The sequence below is a fragment of the Hypomesus transpacificus genome, chromosome 8 (genome assembly GCF_021917145.1).
Source record: "Hypomesus transpacificus isolate Combined female chromosome 8, fHypTra1, whole genome shotgun sequence".
In the NCBI taxonomy this organism is placed as follows: domain Eukaryota; kingdom Metazoa; phylum Chordata; class Actinopteri; order Osmeriformes; family Osmeridae; genus Hypomesus; species Hypomesus transpacificus.
In genome coordinates this window covers 1823460-1846845 of record NC_061067.1, presented here as the reverse complement: position 1 = coordinate 1846845, position 23386 = coordinate 1823460, and the positions used below count along the sequence as shown (strand labels likewise).

Below are 23386 nucleotides of genomic sequence, written 5' to 3'. Positions count from 1 at the left end.
TTTTCTCGTTTAAAATTGTGTGCCTACTGTCCAAATTCGTCAGCCAGCATAATTTTGATACTTTTATTCGTAATTGGCGCGGATTGACACCGGTCTGCGAGACCCCTCAACAAATGAGAGCGCGGAGTGCAGCGTCCCGCCTTCAGTGTAATCAATCCGAGGATCAGCGCGTGTCCCATACAGTACATTGTTATGTTGCCGACAGTGGAACCAGGGAATATTACTTCACGGGGTTTGAATCACAGCGCAAAGCCGTTCTGAGCCCTGAAATATTGACCTACGTTGAGGCGTCCGGTAAAGGAGCTTGAAGTAGGGACATGGGTGACAGATTTGTGGTTGTTCCCGTTGGGCAGGACTCCGACCGTGACCCTGACAGCAGCGGAGGGGCAGCTGGGGACTCCTTAAACCAACAAGACGCGGTTCCTATCCTCGAGTATAGTAGGGAACCCAACAAATACGGTAAATTTCCGAGGATGACAACTCCTCAACCAAACACTACTTCATCTGTTATCATTTAGCAGGGATGAGGTTGTGAATATTAGGTATGAATTGAGTTTGTTTAGTCATACAGTGGGCTACGTAGGCTAACGAGGGTGCATGGTCTTCGGCGACTGTAGGACACTATCATGTCACACTCCTCATAACAGTGATCTGGAGGCAATGGTTTATAGCAACCACATTCACTAGAGATTATACGCCCCCTAAAGTTTTTAACTCAATAAAAAAGAGGTTTTTGCCCTGCTGGTCTTAGTAGCAGCATGTAATATAATATTACGCTTTACTGCTTTGTTGTCCTATGGCAGGTGTTATTTTCGCGTTATCTTCCTGCTATTGTTAAACCTTCTTCGCCCCCTGCCAAGGTGGCGCTTAGCAACAGGCTATAGAAAGTGCCAGTACCAGTCTGTGGTTGAAGTTGTAGAATAACGTCAACGCAGGATTCTCAACCATGGCCATCGTCAAGGCTACTGAATAAATGAACTGAAGATACATGCTTAACGTTATTAGCGTTCTGTAGGAAATAATATTTTTTTAATCTCGCTTGATATTAGGTTTGGAGTGCCTTCATCGGATCAGTTTGTTCCCAGGTTTAATTTGGGCAGCTGAGTGCTAGTGTCTCCCTCTCTCCCCTGTCTAGATATAGCATTTTAAAGGCTAAGCACGGTGTACGCATTGACTTTCTGGAGTGTTGTGGACCCAACCCAAGACAACACCATAGAAAAGCTGCTTGAAAACATGTCAAAGAACCGTCAAAGACAAGCTTGCACATGTGGTTCATCCACATATTGTTTTGATGTTAACATGACTAATGACAAACAATGGTCTTAAAGGTTGCAGAGAATGTGGGAGTTTTCAAGTTTTTATTGGCTATATGTCTTCTCCTACACCACTTATCTACAGCCTGTCATGACAGGGGGTTAGTGTTGTATCTAATTAGCTTGTTGATTCCCCATTGAGGATGAAAAGAATGCAGCAAGGGAATCACAATTAATGGAACTTGGACCAAAAATCTTTATGGAAACACAGTGCTTCCTTCCTGTCTACCCTTACCCTGCTGTGTTTCTCTCCAGTATTCTGATATCCACTTCATCCTCCTCATCCTGATCCTCCTTCACAAACATTATACTTTAATCAATGCAGGACTCATAGCTTGATTTCCGGGCAGGAATATAGCTTGGATTCCAGGACTGGTCTGTTGTAAAGCAGTTTGCTGGTCATAGAGGTCAGAGCAGCCAAATCAAATGACAAAAAACTATAAATAAATGGGTATAATTCAGAAAGACAGTTTGGGGCTAAATACACTTGTACAGCATGTGTACGTATGTTACTTTATCTAGGGAAACAAGTCTGAGCTTACAGAGTCAAGCGTTGATCCAGAAGACGAACTAACCAGTGGACACAGCCCTCTGTAATGTAATTTAATTCAAAATAGCTGGTATGTGATTAATGCAGCTGTGCAGTGACTGTTCTGTTATCATTTTGATTCAGTTAGCGAAATCTTCTATCCATTGCACGAATAGTACGTGTGTTGAATGTGAGGACATAAGCGGCGTAGTCTGTTTGTCTGGACACAGTCTGGGGATGTTGGCTGGAGTAATGCTGGACATGTTTGATCTGTGGCTGTACTGTTAAACAGTGAGGGGAGGGATTGACTCCTGGGAGACCTCTTCAGATGTTTGGCACGCCATTGATTACAGAAGACTGGTGCATGTTGGGTAATGTAGTCTAATACCAGTGTTATGTACTTCTATGGAAGGTTCTGCATGGAACCTTGATTGGGTAGGGCTACACATTGTCCTAAACGTTCACAGTCTTTGTTCCTGTACTGCAGACATACACACACACACTCTCATCCAGAATCATTAAGCACAGTGAGTTCAGGGAGTTAACTGACAAATAGCAGACTTTTAGTTTAGTTCTGTTTAAATAGATAAGCCTGTTGGATCACAACAGCCACTCCCTCTGTTTAGTGTTGTCTTCGTATGAACACTAGTACACTAGCATATATACACTAATGCACTAGTATAGGACATTAGTATACACACTAATACACTGGTTTAGTCTCTAGTATACTGGCTTAGACACAAGTAGGAAAGTATTCACACTTGTAAGCTAATATACTAGCATGCATACTAGTATAGAGATACAGTATGCTGGATATACACAACATCTTGTGTGTGTGTGTGTGTGAGAGAGAGAATGCAATTGTGTGTAATGGGTTTTTGTGTGTGTGACATCTGGGTATCATATTGCCTACTGCCTCTGCAGTTTTATTTGGAGTCCTCCAGTCAGCACATAGTGAACAACAGGCCTTAGGCATGCTGTATGAGCTCTGGTCCATACTGCTGTCGTGCGTGTGTGGAGGGTGTGTGGAGGGTGTGTGCGGTGGTGGATGTTTGTTCCAAACTGTGCCCTGTTTAGACTTACTTAAGAAGGGAGTGTCCTTCCCTAGTACACTGCTGAATATTATCCAACTTTCAGCCGTTTCCAAAGCTGTTTACCTCAGGTACTGGCATCCTCCTGCCCAGCTGTACTGAACGCCCCATCCTTTCCTGCTGGAACTCTCTCCCTGGTGGTTGGTGTTGGACAGATCAAGACGTGACAGGACGTCAGCAGCTGGCTCAAGGCAGCAGGAAGGAGACACACAAACTATCTATTCACTGACACTGTTTATCCAAAGTGGCATACAGCGGGGGGGATTTGAAGCTGCGATCTCTTGTTCTACCGCTGAGCTATGTCTGTCCCTGTCTGCTAACTCCAGGTCCTCTCTGTGGTCACTGGGTCCCAGAGCTGCTCAGCCCTGACTGGTTCCTGCTCCAGTCTTTCAGCTGTAAAACCCTCTTACCCTCTCCTGCCTTTCCATACACACATTTGAAAGGACTGTGTGTGTGTGTTTGTGCATGCATGTGTGTGTGTTTGTGTGTGTGCATGCATGTGTGTGTATGCGTGTGGTGTGTGTGTGTGGTGAGTCATATGTACCACTTAAACCCCTACTGTGATGTCTGCGGTTCCCAGTTTAAACTCAGGAGTGCATGCAGGCTGCAGGCGCTATTTGAAGGGAGGGAAATCATCAACTGGGGTTCCCCAAATGGCCCCATGTGAGTGTCAGGTTCCCCAAATGTAGTCATGTTCCACCTGCCATCGTTAGCAGGGTGCCACTGAAGGATAACTTCCCCAGTCTCCTGTCTGCTGGCAGTCAGGCAGGCAGGCAGGCAGGCAGGCAGGCAGGCAGGCAGGCAGGCAGGCAGGCAGGCAGGCAGGCAGGCAGGCAGGCAGACTGACTCTCTCCCTTACTTACAGACCCTTATATAGACCTTCACATACAGACCACATACAGTATAAGGGGTAGGGAACATGTTCAGACTCCGCCCCTGCCTCTATAGTCAGGGTGGAGCTTGTGCCAGTGTTCCATCAGGACTCGGAATGCTGCGATTGTGAGGCGGGGGCGGCCATCGAAGTGAGGATGATGTCACCCGACACCTTGGAGTCAGGCTCAGCGGATGAGTGACAGGCATGCAGGCGACGCTGGAGAGGGCTGGGATGAGGGCGTTCATGTGTGCCCGGGTCGTCAGAGACCCAAACTCATCCTGGATGAGGCTGTTAATGCTGGGTTAGCACATTAGGGATGATATAAATATATATATTTAAGATATGTTGGGTGTTATACAATGTTTGATTGGACTGTTTTGAAGTGAGGTGTGACAGGAAAGGCAGGGAAAGAGAGAAAGGAAGATATGCAGCTAAGGGCCAAGGCCAGATTTGAACCTGGGCAGCTGCGGTAAGGCCTCAGCTTACATGGTACCTCGCGTTTATCCGGTGAGCTACCGGGGCGGCCCATTTTCCTGTCCTTCGACCCCCGCTGCTTCTCACCGGGAGAGAGATTGCGTCATTCATACTAGACATGACTTTTATAAACGGCGGGACGTTTACGTTGTTTTAGTGATTTGTTTTCGTCTTTTCCGTGTAAAGGTCTGGATCCTGTCTCCAGCTCAGGGCTCACTGTAAAGGTCTGGAGCCTGTCTCCAGCTCAGGGCTCACTGTAAAGGTCTGGAGCCTGTCTCCAGCTCAGGCCTCACTGTAAAGGTCTGGAGCCTGTCTCCAGCTCAGGGCTCACTGTAAAGGTCTGGAGCCTGTCTCCAGCTCAGGCCTCACTGTAAAGGTCTGGAGCCTGTCTCCAGCTCAGGCCTCACTGTAAAGGTCTGGAGCCTGTCTCCAGCTCAGGGCTCACTGTAAAGGTCTGGAGCCTGTCTCCAGCTCAGGGCTCACTGTAAAGGTCTGGAGCCTGTCTCCAGCTCAGGGCTCACTGTAAAGGTCTGGAGCCTGTCTCCAGCTCAGGGCTCACTGTAAAGGTCTGGAGCCTGCCTCCAGCTCAGGACTCACTGTAAAGGTCTGGAGCCTGTCTCCAGCTCAGGGCTCACTGTAAAGGTCTGGAGCCTGTCTCCAGCTCAGGGCTCACTGTAAAGGTCTGGAGCCTGTGTCCAGCTCAGGGCTCACTGTAAAGGTCTGGAGCCTGCCTCCAGCTCAGGACTCACTGTAAAGGTCTGGAGCCTGTCTCCAGCTCAGGGCTCACTGTAAAGGTCTGGAGTCTGTGTCCAGCTCAGGGCTCACTGTAAAAGCCTTGGTGAGATCCTGGACAGTGTAGTGTTAAGGTCAGCTTCCCGTTACGGGGAAGTGGAGAGCTTTCACATTTCCATGGTTTCACCGCTGGAAAATATGACTTCTGAGGCGATTTATATGATCTTGTTTTTGTTATTTTAGAAATTTTTATTAGGATCTGAATGAATAGCCCACCTGTCTGGAGGCTAGGTTTGATTCAGGGTTTTATTACATGGGATTTATAGAAGCACACGTACTGACATTTAATATTTCATTCATTTTGAGTATACTTTAATGACGTGCTCTTACTGCATGTAGAGAGCAGATGAGGGAGACAGGAATTCAGGTGGCTGAGCTGTTAAGGTATCGGGATAGTAATCAGAAGGTTGCTGGTTCGATTCCCGGCCATGTAAAATGACGTTGTGTCCTTGGGCAAGGCACTTCACTCTACTTGCCTTAGCGTCTGCTAAATGACTAAATGTAAAATGTAATGATTAGAAGTGAGCAGTTCTGTCAGACAAGGAATGGTCTGTAAAGATACTGTACAACATGTCACCATCACCTAGGAAATAAAAGACATATTCTTTCCGTGTTTACTTAATTTCACCGTAATGTCAACATCTTCACTTATCCCACAAGATCAATAAAACAATGTGTGGTTCCCTTGGAGACCCAGGATGGGGCTGTATTTCCCTGTTTGGCCAGGAGGTGGCGGTGGCATGCCACCAGTTCTCCCAGAGCTCATCTGATCCTCTTACAGAAGGAGAAAGAGAGGTGGGGATAAAACCCTAAGCATTAGTGTTTCAGCCATTCATGTAAGAGGAGAGCCTCTTGTGTCACCTTGTACTAGTGTTGTAATCTGTACTCTGCCACACTTTCTGACAGCTTCCTGTCACTGGTCGTCGTAATGCCGGCTTCATATTTCACTCTCTCATTGATACGAGCAGGACTGTTGACAGGTGCTGAAGCCGGTCCAATAGACAGAAGGGATGACCAGCCAGTCTTCTTCTTGGGAGAGTCACCTGCCTCGAGGTTCTGGGGCAGTAGGACCCTTTTAGGATCTTACACCTGCCCTCTTTCCTCTATCACTTTCTTTCTCTCTCTGTCTCTCTCTGTCTCTCTCTCTCTTTCTCTCTCTCTCTGTGTCTCTCTCTCTTTCTCTTTCTCTTTCTCTGTCTCTCTCTCTCTCTCTCTCTCTCTCTCTCTCTCTCTCTCTCTCTCTCTCTCTGTATCTCTCTCTCTCTCTGTCTCTCTCTCTCTGTCTCTCTCTCTCTCTCTCTCTCTCTCTCTGTATCTCTCTGTCTCTCTCTCTCTCTCTCTCTCTCTGTCTCTCTGTCTCTCTGTCTCTCTCTCTCAATCTCTCTCTCTCTCTGTATCTCTCTCTCTCTCTCTGTCTCTCTCTCTCTCTCTCTCTCTCTCTCTCTCTCTCTCTCTCTCTCTCTCTCATTCTCTCACACTCTAGTCCCTCCCTCCCTCCATCTCCAGGCCTCTGTCCTTGGGCTGTTCTGGGTGCCTCCATTAGCAACCTTATCTCCTCCTCTCCCTTCTCTGTTTCCATCGATCCAGGATCCTTATTCCGGCATGTGATTCCCTCCAGCCATGTCAGGAACCCCCTACGGAGCAGAGCCTGTTGTAGCCTCGTCCTGTCTCACCTGGAGTCTCAGGTGTTCGAGCCTGCTTGGGCAGACAGTTATGTTTTCCCATCATGCGCTGGCCCTCTGTGTGATCACATGTGGACTGGGAGCCAATCAGAAACCGAGACCAGGATATCGGATTTAGCCAAAGTCCATGCAAAGCAAACCTTTGCAAAAAGAAGATAGGTCTGTTGCTAGTGAAGGTGAATCTTCATCTGCCTGCTAGCTCAGTGTGGGGCTGTGGTAAAGCTGTGTGTGTATCAGGGTACTAAACTATCCTGTTTACCTTACCCTGCGATAATCCTTGAATAGATTTAGGAGGAGAAAGGAGATTCTCTCTGGGCACAAGTCAAATCCCTCTTGATTAGAAATAACTCTGGTCTGTGCCCAGAGGGGCCCAGATATGATCTCTCTCTCTCTCTCTCTCTCTCTCTCTCTCTCTCTCTCTGTCTCTGTCTCTGTCTCTCTCTCTCTCTCTCTCTCTCTCCTCTCTGTCCTTGCTCTTTCTCTCTTTTCTATCTCCCTTCTTCTCTCTCTCCTCTTCTTTTTTCTCTCTTTCACTCCTCTCTCCTTTTTCCCTCTTTCCCCCTCCCTCTCTCTCCCAGCCCTCAGCCAGTCCCTCATGGCAGTGTGGGAACTGTGGTCTCAGTCTCCTGAACTGCAGCAGGTCCTATTGGGCTGGGGTCTGGTAACCCCCCTCTAACACACACTCCTCTGCAATGACAAGTCTCGCTCCAGAGCTGCGTTATTATCAGACCAGGATGATAGACAATCTGCTGGCATGAAGGATGGACGCTCATGTTAATAGAAAGCTTTCTCACATTGCTCCGGCTCTGTTACAGCTCTGCTTTAGCTTTCAACTCTGACCCAGGACCGTCACAGAACACGACTGAACGGGGATTCAATCATGAACGCAGCCTTAGTTAATCACTGTCCACCTCAGCTGTTCTGGTCCCCAGCCCACTGTTCCCACAACTACAGCCTCACACACACACACACACCCCAGCCTCCACCCCTGCGTGATTAGGGCTGGTTCTCCAGGAAGAGAGGTCTTTTGTCCTCCTCAGTGGGAAGGCTGGCAACCCTGCGAGACTACGTGCCTCCTGGACTCTCCTCTATTCCTCCTCCTCTCCTCTCCCCCTTCTCCTCTCCTCTCCCCTTCTCCTCTCCTCTCCCCTTCTCCTCTCCCCTTCTCCCCTTCTCTTCCTCCCTTCCTCTCCTTCTCTCCTCCTCTTCTCCTCTCCTCCTCTGCCTCTCCTCCACCACATGCTGAAACCAGGAGAGGATAAGTTCCCTCTTTGTCCAGCCTATGACACAACATGACCAACACACCCAGGGTCAGTTGACAAGCTATCTAGAAACTACTGTGACTGTGCTTGATGAGAATATATATGGTGCTGATAGAGACTGAGGTTTGGTCTGCTTGGGAACAAACTGTGTTTGTTTGATCATATTTCTCAGAAAAGGGACCACGCTATGTCTGTTCATAGCAGTGGGTGTGTTATTTTGCATAACTCCTCTTTCTCTCCTCCCTCTCTTCCACCTCCCCAACACAGACACGCAGGTCCCGACAGACAGGCTGTGTGTCTGTGGTCCCTGTGAGACAGTGTCAGGGCTGGGGGGAGAGAAGGGGAGCGAGCCATAGTTTGGCCAGCCCAAAGCCTGGAACTGATAACTGCTCAGGGTCTCGCCCCCCCCACTCCACTTCCTGGACACACTGTACTGAACATGTACAGTATGGGGGACGTATAGGGAAGGGCGGCTTGTGTGTGTGTGTGTGTGTGTGTGGGTCGGGCTGTGTGTGTGACCAGTCACAAAGTGGGCATCTGATTTCAGATGACTGAGAGGAGGAAGTGTTCAGCCCCACCCCCTCTGTCTGAAACTGCTTTGTAGACGTTGTCAGTTTCCTCCACTCTGCTTTCTGATCGCTCTTCTCTGGTCAGTCCTACTGTGGTGTGGTCTGCTGTATTCTACTCTATTCTGTTCCACTCTGCTCTGTCGTGTACTACTCCGCTCTCTCCTGTGTCGTTGAGTGTACTTGTGAGCTCAGGAAGCACTGCTTAAAAGGCTCTAGGCTCCGGTGTTGTCTTCACATCTCTACTCACACTGGAGTAACAGTGTGTATGTATGGGGAGGGAGGGAAGGGCAGGGAGGGAGCGGGAGAGAGACATGTAGACTTCTCATACAGGGCGGTACAGCTCTTCCTTATTAGGAGAGAGGGGGTGTGGGGGTTGGTCACATGGGGCCACAGTATCCAAGCGATAGGGGTGAAAACGGAGAACTCTGAACCGACAACAGGAGAGCGGTAGAGAGAGAGAGGAGAAGTTAAACAGAGCTGAACCGTAACAGGGAGAGACGGAGGGAGAGAGAAACTCTTTTTTATTCTCCGTCAGAGTTTTTCTGAGAGAGAAAGGGTGGGAAAGACTAAACAAAAAGAAAAAAACAAGGGATATAAGAGAGAGAGGCTGAGAGAGAGGCTGAGAGAGAGGCTGAGACAGAGGCTGAGACAGAGGCTGAGACAGAGGCTGAGAGAGAGCGGAAGAGAGACACGGACACGCAGAGAGATAGCGAGTCACATGTTGTGAAAATGCCCACCAACTTCACGGTGGTCCCAGTGAAGGACGGCAGACGAACCCGGAAGAAGAACGATGATGATGATGATGAAGAAGACAACAACGTGCTCCGGGAGGAAGATGAGGATGCCGCCCTGCCAGGTGAGTCAGTAGGACCCCCAGACCCCCTGGCGGGGGGGCTGAGACCACACAGCTCCAGAACCTTCTAGGAGAGACGCAAGAGGCTCCCTGGGATAAGCTGTGCTGAAGCCCCTCGCACAGCAGACTGATCCGAGGTTCCTTATTGAGCCCAGGTGGTGTAGAGTACTGGATCATGACAATGCATTTCAGGACATGGAACTTTGTAGCTCTCTGCAGACTGAGGCCTGACTGAGACCAGTCTAGACTTGCTGCTGCTGCTGCTGTTGTTGTTGTTGTTTGGGGCTTGTTTGTGTTTGTGTTAGGAGGAAACAGACAGTTACTGTCCTTCTGAAGGCCTCAGCACACTGGGGTGTGTGTGTGGGTGTGGATGTGTGTGTGTGTGTGTGTGTGGGGGGGGGGTGTTTGTCTCTGTGTCAGGTCTCATTAGCACATCCTCCTCTCTCTTTCTCATCACCCACTCCTCTCCTTTCTATTTTTCCTCCCCTCTCTTTTCTTTCCCTCCCTGTTTGTTTTATTGGTGGTTTATTGAGACACACAGACATGAAAACAATCGCACCATGAACCTCAGGGAGTCAAGTGTGAGTAATGAAATAATAAAACACCCATCTGGTTCTCCATACCTCCCTTCTTCTATCTCTCTCCCTCTCCATACCTCCCTTCCTCTATCTCTCTTCCTCTCCATCACTTTGTTTCCTCTCTTATCTGTCACTCCCTTGCTTTTGTTCTCTTTTTTTCCATATCTCTCTCTCCCTCTATATCTCTTTATTAGTCTCTCCTCCTCCCTCCTCCTCCCTCTCTCTCCCTCTATATCTCTTTATTAGTCTCTCCTCCTCTTCCTCCTCCCTCTCTCTCTCCCTCTATATCTCTTTTAGTCTCTCCTCCTCCTCTGCTCTCCTCCTTCCTCTTCCCTCCCCCTCTCTCCTTCTCCCTCCCCCTCTCCTCCTCCCTCCCCCTCTCTTCTCCTCCCTCCCTCTCTCCTCCCTCCCCATTTCTCCTTCTCTCTCCCTCTTCCTCTCTCGGCCCCTCCGTCTGTGAACTTGGACTGTTTGTCCTGTCTTCTGTGTTTCCTCCAGCAGCACCATTAGCCTTAGCATACAGAAGCACTTTACATTTACATTTTATTCATTTAGCGGACACTTCTATCCACAGTGACATGCTAATGTGCAGCAGAAGACAAGGATCAGACATGCGTAGTTCTACAGTAGTTAGGTGGTTAGTCAAGAAACGGGCTGTATTTTCCAGCCATTTAGTAAAGTAATCACATCTCAATTAATGGGCACAGTGAACACAAATAATAGTATCTTAACTACAGTGCAACAACAGACATGTTTGTCTGTTAGCTGGTCCTGTGTGTGGTTCACAATCTTCCTCAGTACCAGAGCGCTGTCTTCATGACACCTGAAAGGATTCTGAGATCACTTTAGCCAAGTGTTCTCTGTTGTAATGTCGTTTTGTTCATTTCCCCCCTGCTGTTTCACAAGGCCCTAGCCAATCAGATGTCTCTGTGTAATTGCCAATATGGTGCATTACTGTAGCTGTCCCACTGGTTATGATTTAACACTGAGGAAGAAGAATGAGCAGAATCACAGAATCAGTGAGGAACTGTTTTCATGTATGTGTGTGTGTGTGTGTGTACGTGTACTGTACACTATGCAGCCTGTGTGTGTGTGTGTGCACCATGCAAGTGTGTACCTAGCATGTGAGTACGTGTGTGCCAACGTTGTGCAGAGATGCGATGTTGACACATGTGAAAGTGATCAATATCATTGATTGGTCCGCTGCTTGGCTTCCCATTGGCTGACAGCATGGGAGTGGAGACTTCTCCCCTTCTGTGAGTATGTCAGGGGTCTGGACCTCACGCACGCCTCCAGACACCACCAGATCCCAGACATGACAACCATGTGTTTTCAGCTCTGTCTCACGCTCTCTCTCTCACACTTTCTCTCTCCCTCCTTCTCAGACACTTTCTCTCTCTGTGTCTGTCCCATGTATAACCCCCCCCTGACTCCCCCCCTGCCCCGCCACCCTGCTCCGCTCTGCAGTCTAAACCAACCAAACTTTAATTAAATGAATTTCATTCCGCAAGCCTCAGTTGTATCCGACTGTGCTGCCAAGCCAGACCACTGGGCCTAGAGAACTCCTAGCCACACTCACGCACTCACACACACACACTCACCCACGTACACACTCACGCACTCACACACATACACTCCCACACACACTTAAGAACACTTTTTAGAGTTTTTAGTTAAACCGTTTTAGATCAGATGGGTCTGGAATGGAACAGTAGGTGATTAAAACTGAACTTTCAGCTGCGTTCTGAAGATAGCTTTGTGTTTCTGGGTGTGTGCAGTATGAATGCAAAGGGATATGTTTGTCAACGAGTGAACCCAACCAAGAGCTGGTTTGATCTCCCAGAGGCATGACTGCCCGGTGGATATGAGCTGTTCAACAGCAGAAAGGCTGCCAGCCTGGCATGCAGGCAGGCTGGCTTACTTCCTAGGTTTATGCATGGAAACAGGGTGTTTGGAAACACAGGTGTTTAGTTTTTATTCTACAGCTGGTTTTGTTTAAAACCTAGTTTTCCTGATTAACCTGCCCTGTACAACATCAAAACCACAATCTGTTTTATAAGCTCTTGTACTGACACTACTCTAGCTAACGGCCATCTGTTGATATTAGGCATTTATTGAAATGTTACCTGCTTGTGTCTCTTATTGGGAGAACCTGTGTAGGGTTACCGGCTGGTGTCTCTTATTGGGAGAGCCTGTGCAGGGTTACCTGCTTGTGTTTCTTATTGGGAGAACCTGTGCAGGGTTACCTGCTGGTGTCTCTTATTGGGAGAGCCTGTGCAGGGTTACCTGCTGGTGTCTCTCATTGGGAGAGCCTGTGTAGGGTTACCTGCTGGTGTCTCTCATTGGGAGAGCCTGTGCAGGGTTACCTGCTGGTGTCTCTTATTGGGAGAGCCTGTGTAGGGTTACCTGCTTGTGTCTCTCATTGGGAGAGCCTGTGTAGGGTTACCTGCTTGTGTCTCTCATTGGGAGAGCCTGTGTAGGGTTACCTGCTGGTGTCTCTCATTGGGAGAGCCTGTGCAGGGTTACCTGCTTGTGTCTCTCATTGGGAGAGCCTGTGCAGGGTTACCTGCTTGTGTCTCTCATTGGGAGAGCCTGTGTAGGGTTACCTGCTTGTGTCTCTCATTGGGAGAGCCTGTGCAGGGTTACCTGCTGGTGTCTCTCATTGGGAGAGCCTGTGCAGGGTTACCTGCTTGTGTCTCTCATTGGTAGAGCCTGTGCAAGGTTTGACGAGGAGACAAGCTGGCTGACACCTGTGTGTCTGAGCCTCCGGCTGACTGTTTTCACGCATCAGCTCGCTGAACCAGACCTGGGAGTTTTCTAAACAGGATGTTACTACGTTGCCTTTAGATGTGTAATATACTTATTTGTTCATTTAGCAGACGCTCAGTACAGAGGGTGATTTGAACCTCCGACCTTTCGATCTGGAGATCCACTGCGATACACTGTCTGTAGTTATGGAGAACAGTTATAGTTCTCTAGTCTGGATTGTTTTGAAATCTATTCTACAGTTGTCATGGGAACCTACGTACATTGCTACACGGTTACTTTTCTATTATTGGATAACAGGCATCACTAAAACTTGGTTTTGTGAGATTATCAATAGAGATTCTGCCTCATTCTACCTCTGTCTCTCTATCCCTCTATCTCTCTCTGTCTCTCTCTCTCTCTCCCTCTGTCTCTCTCTCTCTCTCTCTCTCTCTCTCTCTCTCTCTCTCTCTCTCTCGCCCCCTAACATGGACACATAACTTAGATTCTCACGCCAGCAGCAACTGGAAAAACACGCCTGTGTGTCTTCAGCCATTAAACCTAAAAAGACACTCAACATAACTTACCCAGAAGAACATGCCCTGCCTACACACACACTCACACACACACTCGCACATACTACACACCCACACAGTCACAGAAAGGGTGTTTTGACCGTGTGGTTGATGCTGGGCTGTATTGAGCGTGTTAAAGAGTGTTGGAGAGGATTGGTTAACGGTCACAGCTGGGGACTTCCTGCTATCCACACTTCCTGTTTCCTGCCCCTCTGAACCCATCCATGTGCTGCGCCTGATAAGCCTCTTCAACCCTCGCACAGACCGTGTGTCTGTGTGTGTGCCTGCGTGTGTGTGTGGGGGGGGGAGGGTGCACACTCATGAAGGAGTCTTTGTCCTGTGTGTTTTTGGTGATCATGTTCCTCTTTTTACTGTGCTCATGTAACCACAGGACAAGAGAGCAGGCCTGCATGGAGTGGTGGAGGTGAAGGTTTGGGTCCTGTAGGATTCTATAGGGCCACAAGGTCAGACAGGGTCAGGGGTGGAGGTGAAGGTTTGGGTCCTGTAGGGTCCTATAGGGTCATAAGGTCAGACAGGGTCAGGGGTGGAGGTGAAGGTTTGGGTCCTGTAGGGTCCTATAGGGTCATAAGGTCACACAGGGTCAGGGGTGGATGTGTGTGTAGACCACTGGGGAGCTTCATGTTGTTTTCAGAATGATGCAGGTGTTTTCCAGAAAATAAGAGGAGTCTTTGTTTGTGTCACATAAGGGGTCAGATGCTTTTCATTTACTTCCTGGAACTCACACAACCAGTCCTTTAGCCCCTTCCCTGATTCTGTGGTTCTGTTCAGGGTTCTAGGTTCTGAGTTCTAGCTTCTGAGTTTTGGGGGTCTGGTTCTGCGTTCCCATCCAACCATGCTCTTCTCAGCACCATCTGTCCTGCTCTCATACACACACACACTCAGGTCCAGCCTAGACCCTCTCAGCAGAGGGTGTAACAGCTTCAGGGTTCATCCTATCTTCTGCCGTCTGTATGAGACCATTCCTGGAACCAGGCCAGCCTGCTGTTATTGACTCACAGCACTAACCGGAACCTGGATTCTTCTTTGACGCTCCTTCTGTGACGCTGGGGTCTTTCTGCTGACTCACTGCGTCCTCTTCAACAGCCAATTAAGCTGGTTTTTACTCATGGTCTGGCTGCTGTAGTAACCGTAACAGAAGGTGTAGGAGGGGCTGGGGGGGAGGAGGCTTGGGAGGAAAGGGGGGAGGGGCTGGGGGGGAGGAGGCTTGGGAGGAAAGGGGGGAGGGGCTGGGGGGGAGGAGGCTTGGGAGGAAAGGGGGGAGGGGCTGGGGGGGAGGAGGCTTGGGAGGAAAGGGGGGAGGGGCTGGGGGGAAGGAGGCTTGGGAGGAAAGGGGGGAGGGGCTGGGGGGAGGAGGCTTGGGAGGAAAGGGGGGAGGGGCTGGGGGGGAGGAGGCTTGGGAGGAAAGGGGGGAGGGGAGGACCTGTTTCCCAGGGCCCATCAACCCCCTGCTGAGACTGTTGGCAGGCAGGTGAGGAAGTGAGTTTGGAAGTTATTAAAGCTGCAAGAGTGAGCCTATTACAGCAGGAGAGACAAATCTACTGCCTGAATCACTTACATGCAATGGTGTTTGTGTGTGTGTGTGAGTGAGTGAGTGTTTGTTGAGGGAGCAGCAAAGTCTGTAGAACACCAGTGACATCCACTGGAGTAGAGAGGCCCTGATATTCACGTTTCTCTCATCCCTCATCTGGCTTAGCTGTTTCTAGATGACTATAGCTGTTTAGATGTTTCTAGGTGTGTGTGGAGGGTGTTCTCTAGAGATGGGCTTAACAGCTGTTTCAAGTGTAAACACTTGTGTAAACACACAAATCAGACTCACACGGCGCGTCTCCATGGAGGCGCCGTAGCAACCGCGTGCTGCGTCAGCCCACTCAGAGGGAGTCTACGACCCAGACTGGAGTAATCAATCCCAGAGCGTGGAGGAGCAGGCCTGAGGGCTTGGTGACTGGGGTGATCTGACCTCATCACGGCTCGCTCCTTCCTGCACGCTAACACGTCAGAGCTGAAGGCAGTGGAACACATGACAGGAAGTGACCTCTGTGAAGCAGGAAGTGACCTCTGTGAAGCAGGAAGTGACCTCTGTGAAGCAGGGAGTGACCTCTGTGAAGCAGGGAGTGACCTCTGTGAAGCAGGGAGTGACCTCTGTGAAGCAGGAAGTGACCTCTGTGAAGCAGGAAGTGACCTCTGTGAAGCAGGAAGTGACCTTTGTGACGTAGAGAGATGAGCCTGTCTGTGTCAGGGGGAAAAGTCTGAAAAACTGACGTTTGAAACTGTTGAAGAAAGAGGTTGATGTTCAAGAGACGGTTAGGCATCAAGGCATCGCCCACAGCCAAGAGTATCTACTGGGCCACTGTGTGTGTGTGTGTGGTATCAGTTCTCCTAAGCATCACTAAGACTATCTCTCTTTCAAACACACATCGTCACACACTCTTTCAAACACACACAACACAGTGCTTGATGGCTAGCTCCAGTTACATAACAGACTTAACACAACAGCGCTGCAACTCTGTGGCAGGGACAGGAAGTGTGTCAGAGGGACAGGAAGGAGACCATGGGACCGTGGGTCTTGGTTGTGTCCTGGTCCATCTAGGGCTGATGGCACCACGGTCTGTTTTATAAAAAGGACGAGCTTTCCTTAATCTGGTTAAGTGATTACTGCTTGCGTGTGCTTAGAGAGCCTGTTCACGGAAGGTGGGAAGATTCTAACTGCTAGCCCTAGCTCTCTGACTAGCTAGTTGTATTTTTGGAGGGTAGATAGTTGTAACTGTGTCCATGATTGTCTGAGTATTGTGTCTTATTCCATGATATGGGTGTAAATGTGTGATGAACTTAATTAGTTTGGAAGTGTAAAACCACCATTGGTGGTTAATAATGATCCTGGTCAGTCTCTCCTTTACCTCTCTCTCTCTCTCTCTCTCTCTCTCTCTCTCTCTCTCTCTCTCTCTCTCTCTCTCTCTCTCTCTCTCTCTCTCTCTCTCTCTCTCTCTCTCTCTCTCTCTCTCCTCTGTAGCATCTCTCTGTCTCTCCTCTAGCATCTCTCTGTCTCTCCTCTAGCATCTCTCTGTCTCTCCTCTAGCATCTCTCTCCTCTAACCTCTGTTTCTCTCTGCCTCTCTCTCTCCTCCAGCATCTCTCTTGCTCTCCTCTAACCTCTCTCTCTCTCAGGCATTCTCTTCATGCTCCCTTTACGCTACCCCTCCCTGTTTCAGCTCTTGCCCTTTGTGTGTGTGAGAGAGAGAGAGGGAGAGAGAGAGAGTACACTCACACAAGCTCAGGGATCAGAAGCTCAAAAGGGGGGATGGAGGGAGGGGAGAGGGAGGGAGAAAGGGGAAGGGAGGGAGGGGAGAGAAGGAGGGAGGGAGGGGGGGAGGGAGGGAGGGAGGGAGGGAGGGAGGGAGGGGAGGGAGGGAGGGAGGGAGGGAGGGGAGGATGTGATGAGTAGATGCTTCTGTTGTCCTCCCTGTGTCACACACCGTGGCGTATCTGATCCTCACACACACACACACACGGCGCGCTGCTTAGCGACCGGCTGCTTAGCGACCGGCTGCGTACCTCAGCAGCCTTCTGACTCCTCCACTGGGACCCCCGGCGACCCCCCCCCTCGCCCTGCCGCTCTACCCCCCCCAGCATGGAGCAGGGGGAAGGCTCTCGACCCAGGGGTAAGTCAGATCCCCCTCTTCTCCCAGCTCGCCACCGGCCGCCTGATACCTGGCTAACCTGGGCACGTCAGCTACTTAAGTTGTTAGTTGTACTTTAGAGCTAGGTGTTTTCTGTGTGCGTATGTGCATCAAGCTTCCGGGCTTGATTCCTGCGTTATTTGTGAACCTTCCCTCAACTTCTTGACGGCTTCTTTGACAGCAGCAAGGCGCAGCAGAGCCGGCAGCTGTGGGAACGCGCTCTCATTTCAGTGTCAGCTTATTAAGTAGTCTTCTTCTATGGTGTGAGCAGCACTGAGGGTGTCTGGGGGCTGTGGTCCTCCCCTGGGGCAGGGTGGTGGTGGTGGTGGTGGTGGGGGGGGGGGTCCTGGATGGGATCTGTTGGCTGGTGCTTCTTGACTCTTCCAGCTCAGCGTGGAGCTGAGGGCTGAGCCCAGGCAGCTTAGAGCAGTGTCACCGCAGGGAGATTAGTGGGTATAAATAGGCCATGCTGCCATTTATTACCATAGCGACCGAGACACCTGGCCCGGCCTAGCGGTCCTCTGCTCTCTCAACCTGAGGCTCCCACTCAGTGCCTGGGGCCTGGTGGGGCTGGTGGGGCCTGGTGGGGCTGGAGGGACTGGTGGGGCTGGTGGGACTGGTGGGGCTGGTGGGGCCTGGTGGGGCTGGTGGGACTGGTGGGGCTGGTGGGGCCTGGTGGGGCCTGGTGGGGCTGGTGGGACTGAGGGGGCTGGGGCTGGTGGGGCTGGTGGGGCTGGAGGGGGCTGGTGGGGCTGGTGGGGCTGGTGGGGCCTGGTGGAGCTGGTGGGGCCTGGTGGAGCTGGTGGGGCTGGTGGAGCTGGTGGGGCCTGGTGGGGCTGGTGGGGCTGGTGGGGCTCGGTGGAGTTTGGGGGCTGGTGGGGCTGGTGGAGCTGGTGGGGCTGGTGGAGCTGGTGGGGCTGGTGGGACTGGTGGGACTGGTGGGGCTGGTGGGACTGGTGGGGCTGGAGGGGGCTGGTGGGGCTGGTGGGACTGGTGGGGCTGGTGGGACTGGTGGGGCTGGTGGGACTGGTGGGGCTGGAGGGGGCTGGTGGGGCTGGTGGGACTGGTGGGGCTGGTGGGACTGGTGGGGCTGGTGGGGCCTGGTGGGGCTGGTGGGACTGGTGGGGCTGGTGGGGCCTGGTGGGGCTGGTGGGGCTGGTGGGGCTGGTGGAGCTGGTGGGACTGGTGGGGCTGGTGGGGGCTGGTGGAGCTGGTGGGACTGGTGGGGCTGGTGGGGGCTGGTGGAGCCTGGTGGGGCTGGTGGAGCTGGTGGGGCTGGTGGGGCTGGTGGGGCTGTGGAGCTGGTGGGGCCTGGTGCCTGGTGGGGCTGGTGGGGCTGGTGGAGCTGGTGGGGCTGGTGAGGCGTGGTGGCTGGTTGGGGCTGGTGGGGCTGGTTGGGGCTGGTTGGGGCTGGTTGGGGCTGGTGGGGCTGGTGGAGCTGGTGGCGGTCACGGTCGCAGCTGAAGCAGCAGTCACACAGGGAACTCGTCGTAGAAGCAGGTGTAACCTAACCGCAGCAGATCTAGACCTGGAAGGTTGCAGCTTCCACCCCATGCCAGCCCAAAGCAAGGAGTCAAACAAGTGTGATAAAGAGAGTATGGGTTTGTCATAATTCCACACAGTCCTCATCTCTCATGGACCCTCCTCCAGTTACTCTGCAGCTCTGCAGCGTGTTAGTTACTCTGCAGCATGTTAGTTTCTCTGCAGCGTGTTAGTTACCCTGCAGCGTGTTAGTTACCCTGCAGCGTGTTAGTTACTCTGCAGCATGTTAGTCACTCTGCAGCATGTTAGTTACTCTGCAGCATGTTAGTCACTCTGCAGCATGTTAGTTACTCTGCAGCGTGTTAGTTACCCTGCAGCGTGTTAGTTACTCTGCAGCATGTTAGTTACTCTGCAGCGTGTTAGTTACTCTGCAGCGTGTTAGTTACCCTGCAACGTGTTAGTTACCCTGCAGTGTGTTAGTTACCCTGCAGCTCTGCAGCATGTTAGTTACCCTGCAGCTCTGCAGTGTGTTAGTTACTCTGCAGCTTGTTAGCTACCCTGCAGCTCTGCAGTGTGTTAGCAGTCTCCCCCTCTTTTTTTTTTCTCTCTCTCTCCTCACCTTGCTCTCACACACAGTCCCTCTCTCTCTTTCTCCTCACCCCACTCACACACAGTCCGGTTTACTCTGCCTGTATGCATCTCTCTCTTTTTCATCCTTTCCTCCTCTCCCCCCTCTCTCTCTTTCTTTCTCTCTTTCTGTCTCTCTCTCCTCTCTCCTGTCTCTACTACTGCTCTCGGTGATAGGATGTATAGGCAGGACTCTGGCAGGGTACCTCATAAAGGGCTGAACCTTGTTAGGTCTGAATGACCCAGTGGTGATGTACACAGATCTGGTAACTAGGCCATCATTTTGTCCTTGGTACTTCAATCTGGACCAAGTATCATGGGGATTTTTCTATGCCACATACACACACATGGTATACTGCAGTGTGTGAACTTCATCTCTTTCAGAGGCCCAAGATTGGCACCAATAGAGATAAATAAAAACACTATTTAAAAGATGTGGATTTTTCACGAGAGGACAAAGATGTTTCTACCTTAGCTCACTCTCATAACAGGAAGAGCACAGGCTCACAGGTCCTTATTTCACCCTGACTGACTCGTAGTTTTTCTTACTTAACCTGCTTCATTAACCTGCCCCTCCCACGTGCACACACAGCTCAACGATATGCGTGTGCACCTGAACAGGACTGCATTACACAGCACCTGAACAGGACTGCATTACACAGCACCTGAACAGGACTGCATTAGACAGCACCTGAACAGGACTGCATTACACAGCACCTGAACAGGACTGCATTACACAGCACCTGAACAGGACTGCATTACACAGCACCTGAACAGGACTGCATTACACAGCACCTGAACAGGACTGCATTAGACAGCACCTGAACAGGACTGCATTAGACAGCACCTGAACAGGACTGCATTAGACAGCACCTGAACAGGACTGCATTACACAGCACCTGAACAGGACTGCATTAGACAGCACCTGAACAGGACTGCATTACACAGCACCTGAACAGGACTGCATTACACAGCACCTGAACAGGACTGCATTAGACAGCACCTGAACAGGACTGCATTAGACAGCACCTGAACAGGACTGCATTACACAGCACCTGAACAGGACTGCATTAGACAGCACCTGAACAGGACTGCATTACACAGCACCTGAACAGGACTGCATTACACAGCACCTGAACAGGACTGCATTACACAGCACCTGAACAGGACTGCATTACACAGCACCTGAACAGGACTGCATTACACAGCACCTGAACAGGACTGCATTAGACAGCACCTGAACAGGACTGCATTACACAGCACCTGAACAGGACTGCATTAGACAGCACCTGAACAGGACTGCATTAGACAGCACCTGAACAGGACTGCATTAGACAGCACCTGAACAGGACTGCATTACACAGCACCTGAACAGGACTGCATTAGACAGCACCTGAACAGGACTGCATTACACAGCACCTGAACAGGACTGCATTACACAGCACCTGAACAGGACTGCATTAGACAGCACCTGAACAGGACTGCATTAGACAGCACCTGAACAGGACTGCATTACACAGCACCTGAACAGGACTGCATTACACAGCACCTAAACAGGACTGCATTAGACAGCACCTGAACAGGACTGCATTAGACAGCACCTGAACAGGACTGCATTACACAGCACCTGAACAGGACTGCATTAGACAGCACCTGAACAGGACTGCATTAGACAGCCACCGCAAAGAGGATTTCACAACGTTTGGATTTAGCGTCAGTAAAAACAAGGCTGACCTGTAGCGTGCAGCTGTGCCCATCAGAGTCGCACTCCCCTTTCCACCTTGTTGTTCCTGACCCCCCCCCCCCCCCACACACACACGTATACACACACACTGTCTAAACCTAATGTTCTTCTTTTACAACCCTCTCCTCTTTAAAGACCCGACACACACAAGGGCAGAGTGACTTTCTCCGTGATTACCACTCGGCTTAGGGCCTCAAGCCTCTTACTCAAAACACAGCTGCATGAAGCGGCAAAAGTCATCCATGAAGGAGGAGGGAAAACCTGACACAAATCAAATTTAACGCTTCACAAAGTACAAATGAACGAGTCTGACTCACTAACGCACCTTTTACAGGTGTCTTAACAGTATTTTACAAGTGTAGAGACACGGCAGTGTTGATGAGAGGGGCAATCTTAATAAACCCAGCCCTGGGTCTTGCTATCTTAACCCTGTGTTCAAGGCTGTCTTTCCAGCCCAGGGTCCTGGTATGTTAACCCCAGTTTTGGAGGCTGTCTGCTCAATCAAAACATTTGCTCAGCGCGTGCTGATGGAATGTGGGCGTAAAGGTGCTCTGAGGATCACAGTGTGTTGGCAGAATGTGCGGAGGCGGTTGTCTCAGGCAGCGAAGGATGAGCCGGCCTGGCACGTGATGCATCTTCCTGTGACGTTCCAGCCTGACGCGGATTGATTTCACTACTTGAGTATTCATTTGAGTTTTTACTTTAGAGAGTTTGGAGTATAGATATATAAACACATTGGATTGACTGTGAGGCACAGTAGGATGTGTCAGTATTTTAGGAAGGGCTTCTGGTTGTGTGACCCCTCTGTTACACTGCCTGGGCTCAACACTGTCTTCTGCCCTCCTCAGCTCCTTCCTGTCATCCTCTGAAGCCCCCTCTCTTCTGAAACCCCCTCTCTTCTGCTCTCACAGGCGATGGCAACCCGAAGGAAAGCAGTCCCTTCATCCACAACACTGACAACGACAGAGGCAACCTGTACGATGGCAAGAACATGGCTCTCTTCGAGGTAACCTTTCAGACACTCACAGATCCCTTATTCAGCAGAGATACCTCTGGGTTTAGTAGAAGGCCTTGTGAAAGGACCTACCCATTTGGCTGACCACACATCTGTGGTACTGTAGCAATGCCTTATATTGACTCCTAGGAATACTCTGTTGTGGGATGTGAATTCTATTTTTACTGATCTTACTGATCTTAGTCCAACAAAGCTATTCCAACTTAGTTCTTGACTTCTAAATAAAGTTTAGAATATCCACTTCAGCCATGGAGCTATTTGTTTCTGCGTAATTTCGTGCTGACCCATTTTACAATTGACTCATTTAAAAGACGCTTTTACTCAAAGAAGCATTCAGGGGGATGATTTGAACCTGCAACCTTTTGATCTGCTTTCAAATGCTCCACCGCTCAAAATCAAAGTGATATATTTGTTACATGTGCACCGTGTAACACAAAGTCATCCCGAACAATTTTGTTCTTACAACATGGCAGGCAACAGCTATGTAGTAAGGATGACAACAGAGCTGTACCCACCTCATGATGTTTTGTTATGATGTATTATAATGAGTAGGATGTATTCAAGTCTATGATGTGTAGTGAGGTCGTATGATGTAATGTCCTGTTCTGGTGTCACAGGAGGAAATGGACAGCAACCCCATGGTGTCGTCTCTGCTCAACAAGCTGGCTAACTACACCAACCTGACCCAGGGGGCACAGGAGCACGAGGAGGCCGACGACGACGAGGGCCCCGCCAAGAAGAAGGCTGTCAAGGTAACCTAGCAACAGGGTGACATCCCCCCCGTCCTGGGGACCGCCAGACAAAGTGTTCTATTTATCAAATGGCAGAGGGGACGTTGCATAACGGGGTGATTGACCAGAGCAAACATGGGTGAGCTCTGTGACTTTAGAAGGACAAACAGGGTGAGAAGGTCTGTTCTGTGAAACTAAGTAGAGGCAGTGAGTTGCAGCTTCTCACTTCCTGAGATCTGCAAGCTCCCTAGAAGACAGATGCATGATGGGAAACATCTCTCTGCTGACAGGAATGTTCCCAGTACAGTCAGATTATTCTGGCATGGATCTATTTATGGGGTGTGTCCACTTAGGGTTTATTTACAAACGTCTGCTTCAGTATGAGTCAGTTACAAACAGAAGGGGAATGTATCAGTTAACTTTGTTAAAGAACAGGGGCCACTGCCAGAGGGACGTGCATCTAGGTTCACCTGTCTGTGTTACTGTCCAGGGGATGAAACAGAAGAACAGGGCCACTGCCAGAGGGACGTGCATCTAGGTTCACCTGTCTGTGTTACTGTCCAGGGGATGAAACAGAACAACAGGCTCAGGAGACGCTGAATGGATACTGGAGTTTTTTCGAAATGCATTCTCTCCCTCGCTTTTTAAAATGTCCTCTTTCTTTCCCTGCTCTCTCCCTCCTGCCCTCTCCCTCTCCTCCCCTCTTCCCCCACTTCCTCTCCCTCCCTTCTCTCCCCCTCCCTTCCCCCTCTCTTC

General features: G+C 50.4%; 1 protein-coding gene across 2 annotated transcripts; it reads left to right on the top strand.

Moving 5' to 3' along the window:
* On the top strand, window positions 1-23272 carry LOC124469862 (solute carrier family 12 member 7-like). Of its 2 annotated transcripts, none has more exons than XM_047023335.1 (4): window positions 1-459; window positions 21796-21890; window positions 22517-22651; window positions 23121-23272. In XM_047023335.1, exons 1-4 carry the CDS (start codon window positions 318-320, stop codon window positions 23166-23168), a joined length of 420 nt encoding a protein of 139 aa, XP_046879291.1. In that variant the 5' UTR covers window positions 1-317; the 3' UTR covers window positions 23169-23272. The 2 variants fall into 2 exon arrangements, with proteins under 2 accessions (XP_046879291.1, XP_046879292.1); XM_047023336.1 differs by lacking the exon at window positions 1-459 and adding an exon at window positions 9216-9442 and having other exon boundaries at window positions 23121-23263.
* Window positions 23273-23386: the final 114 nt, after the last annotated feature.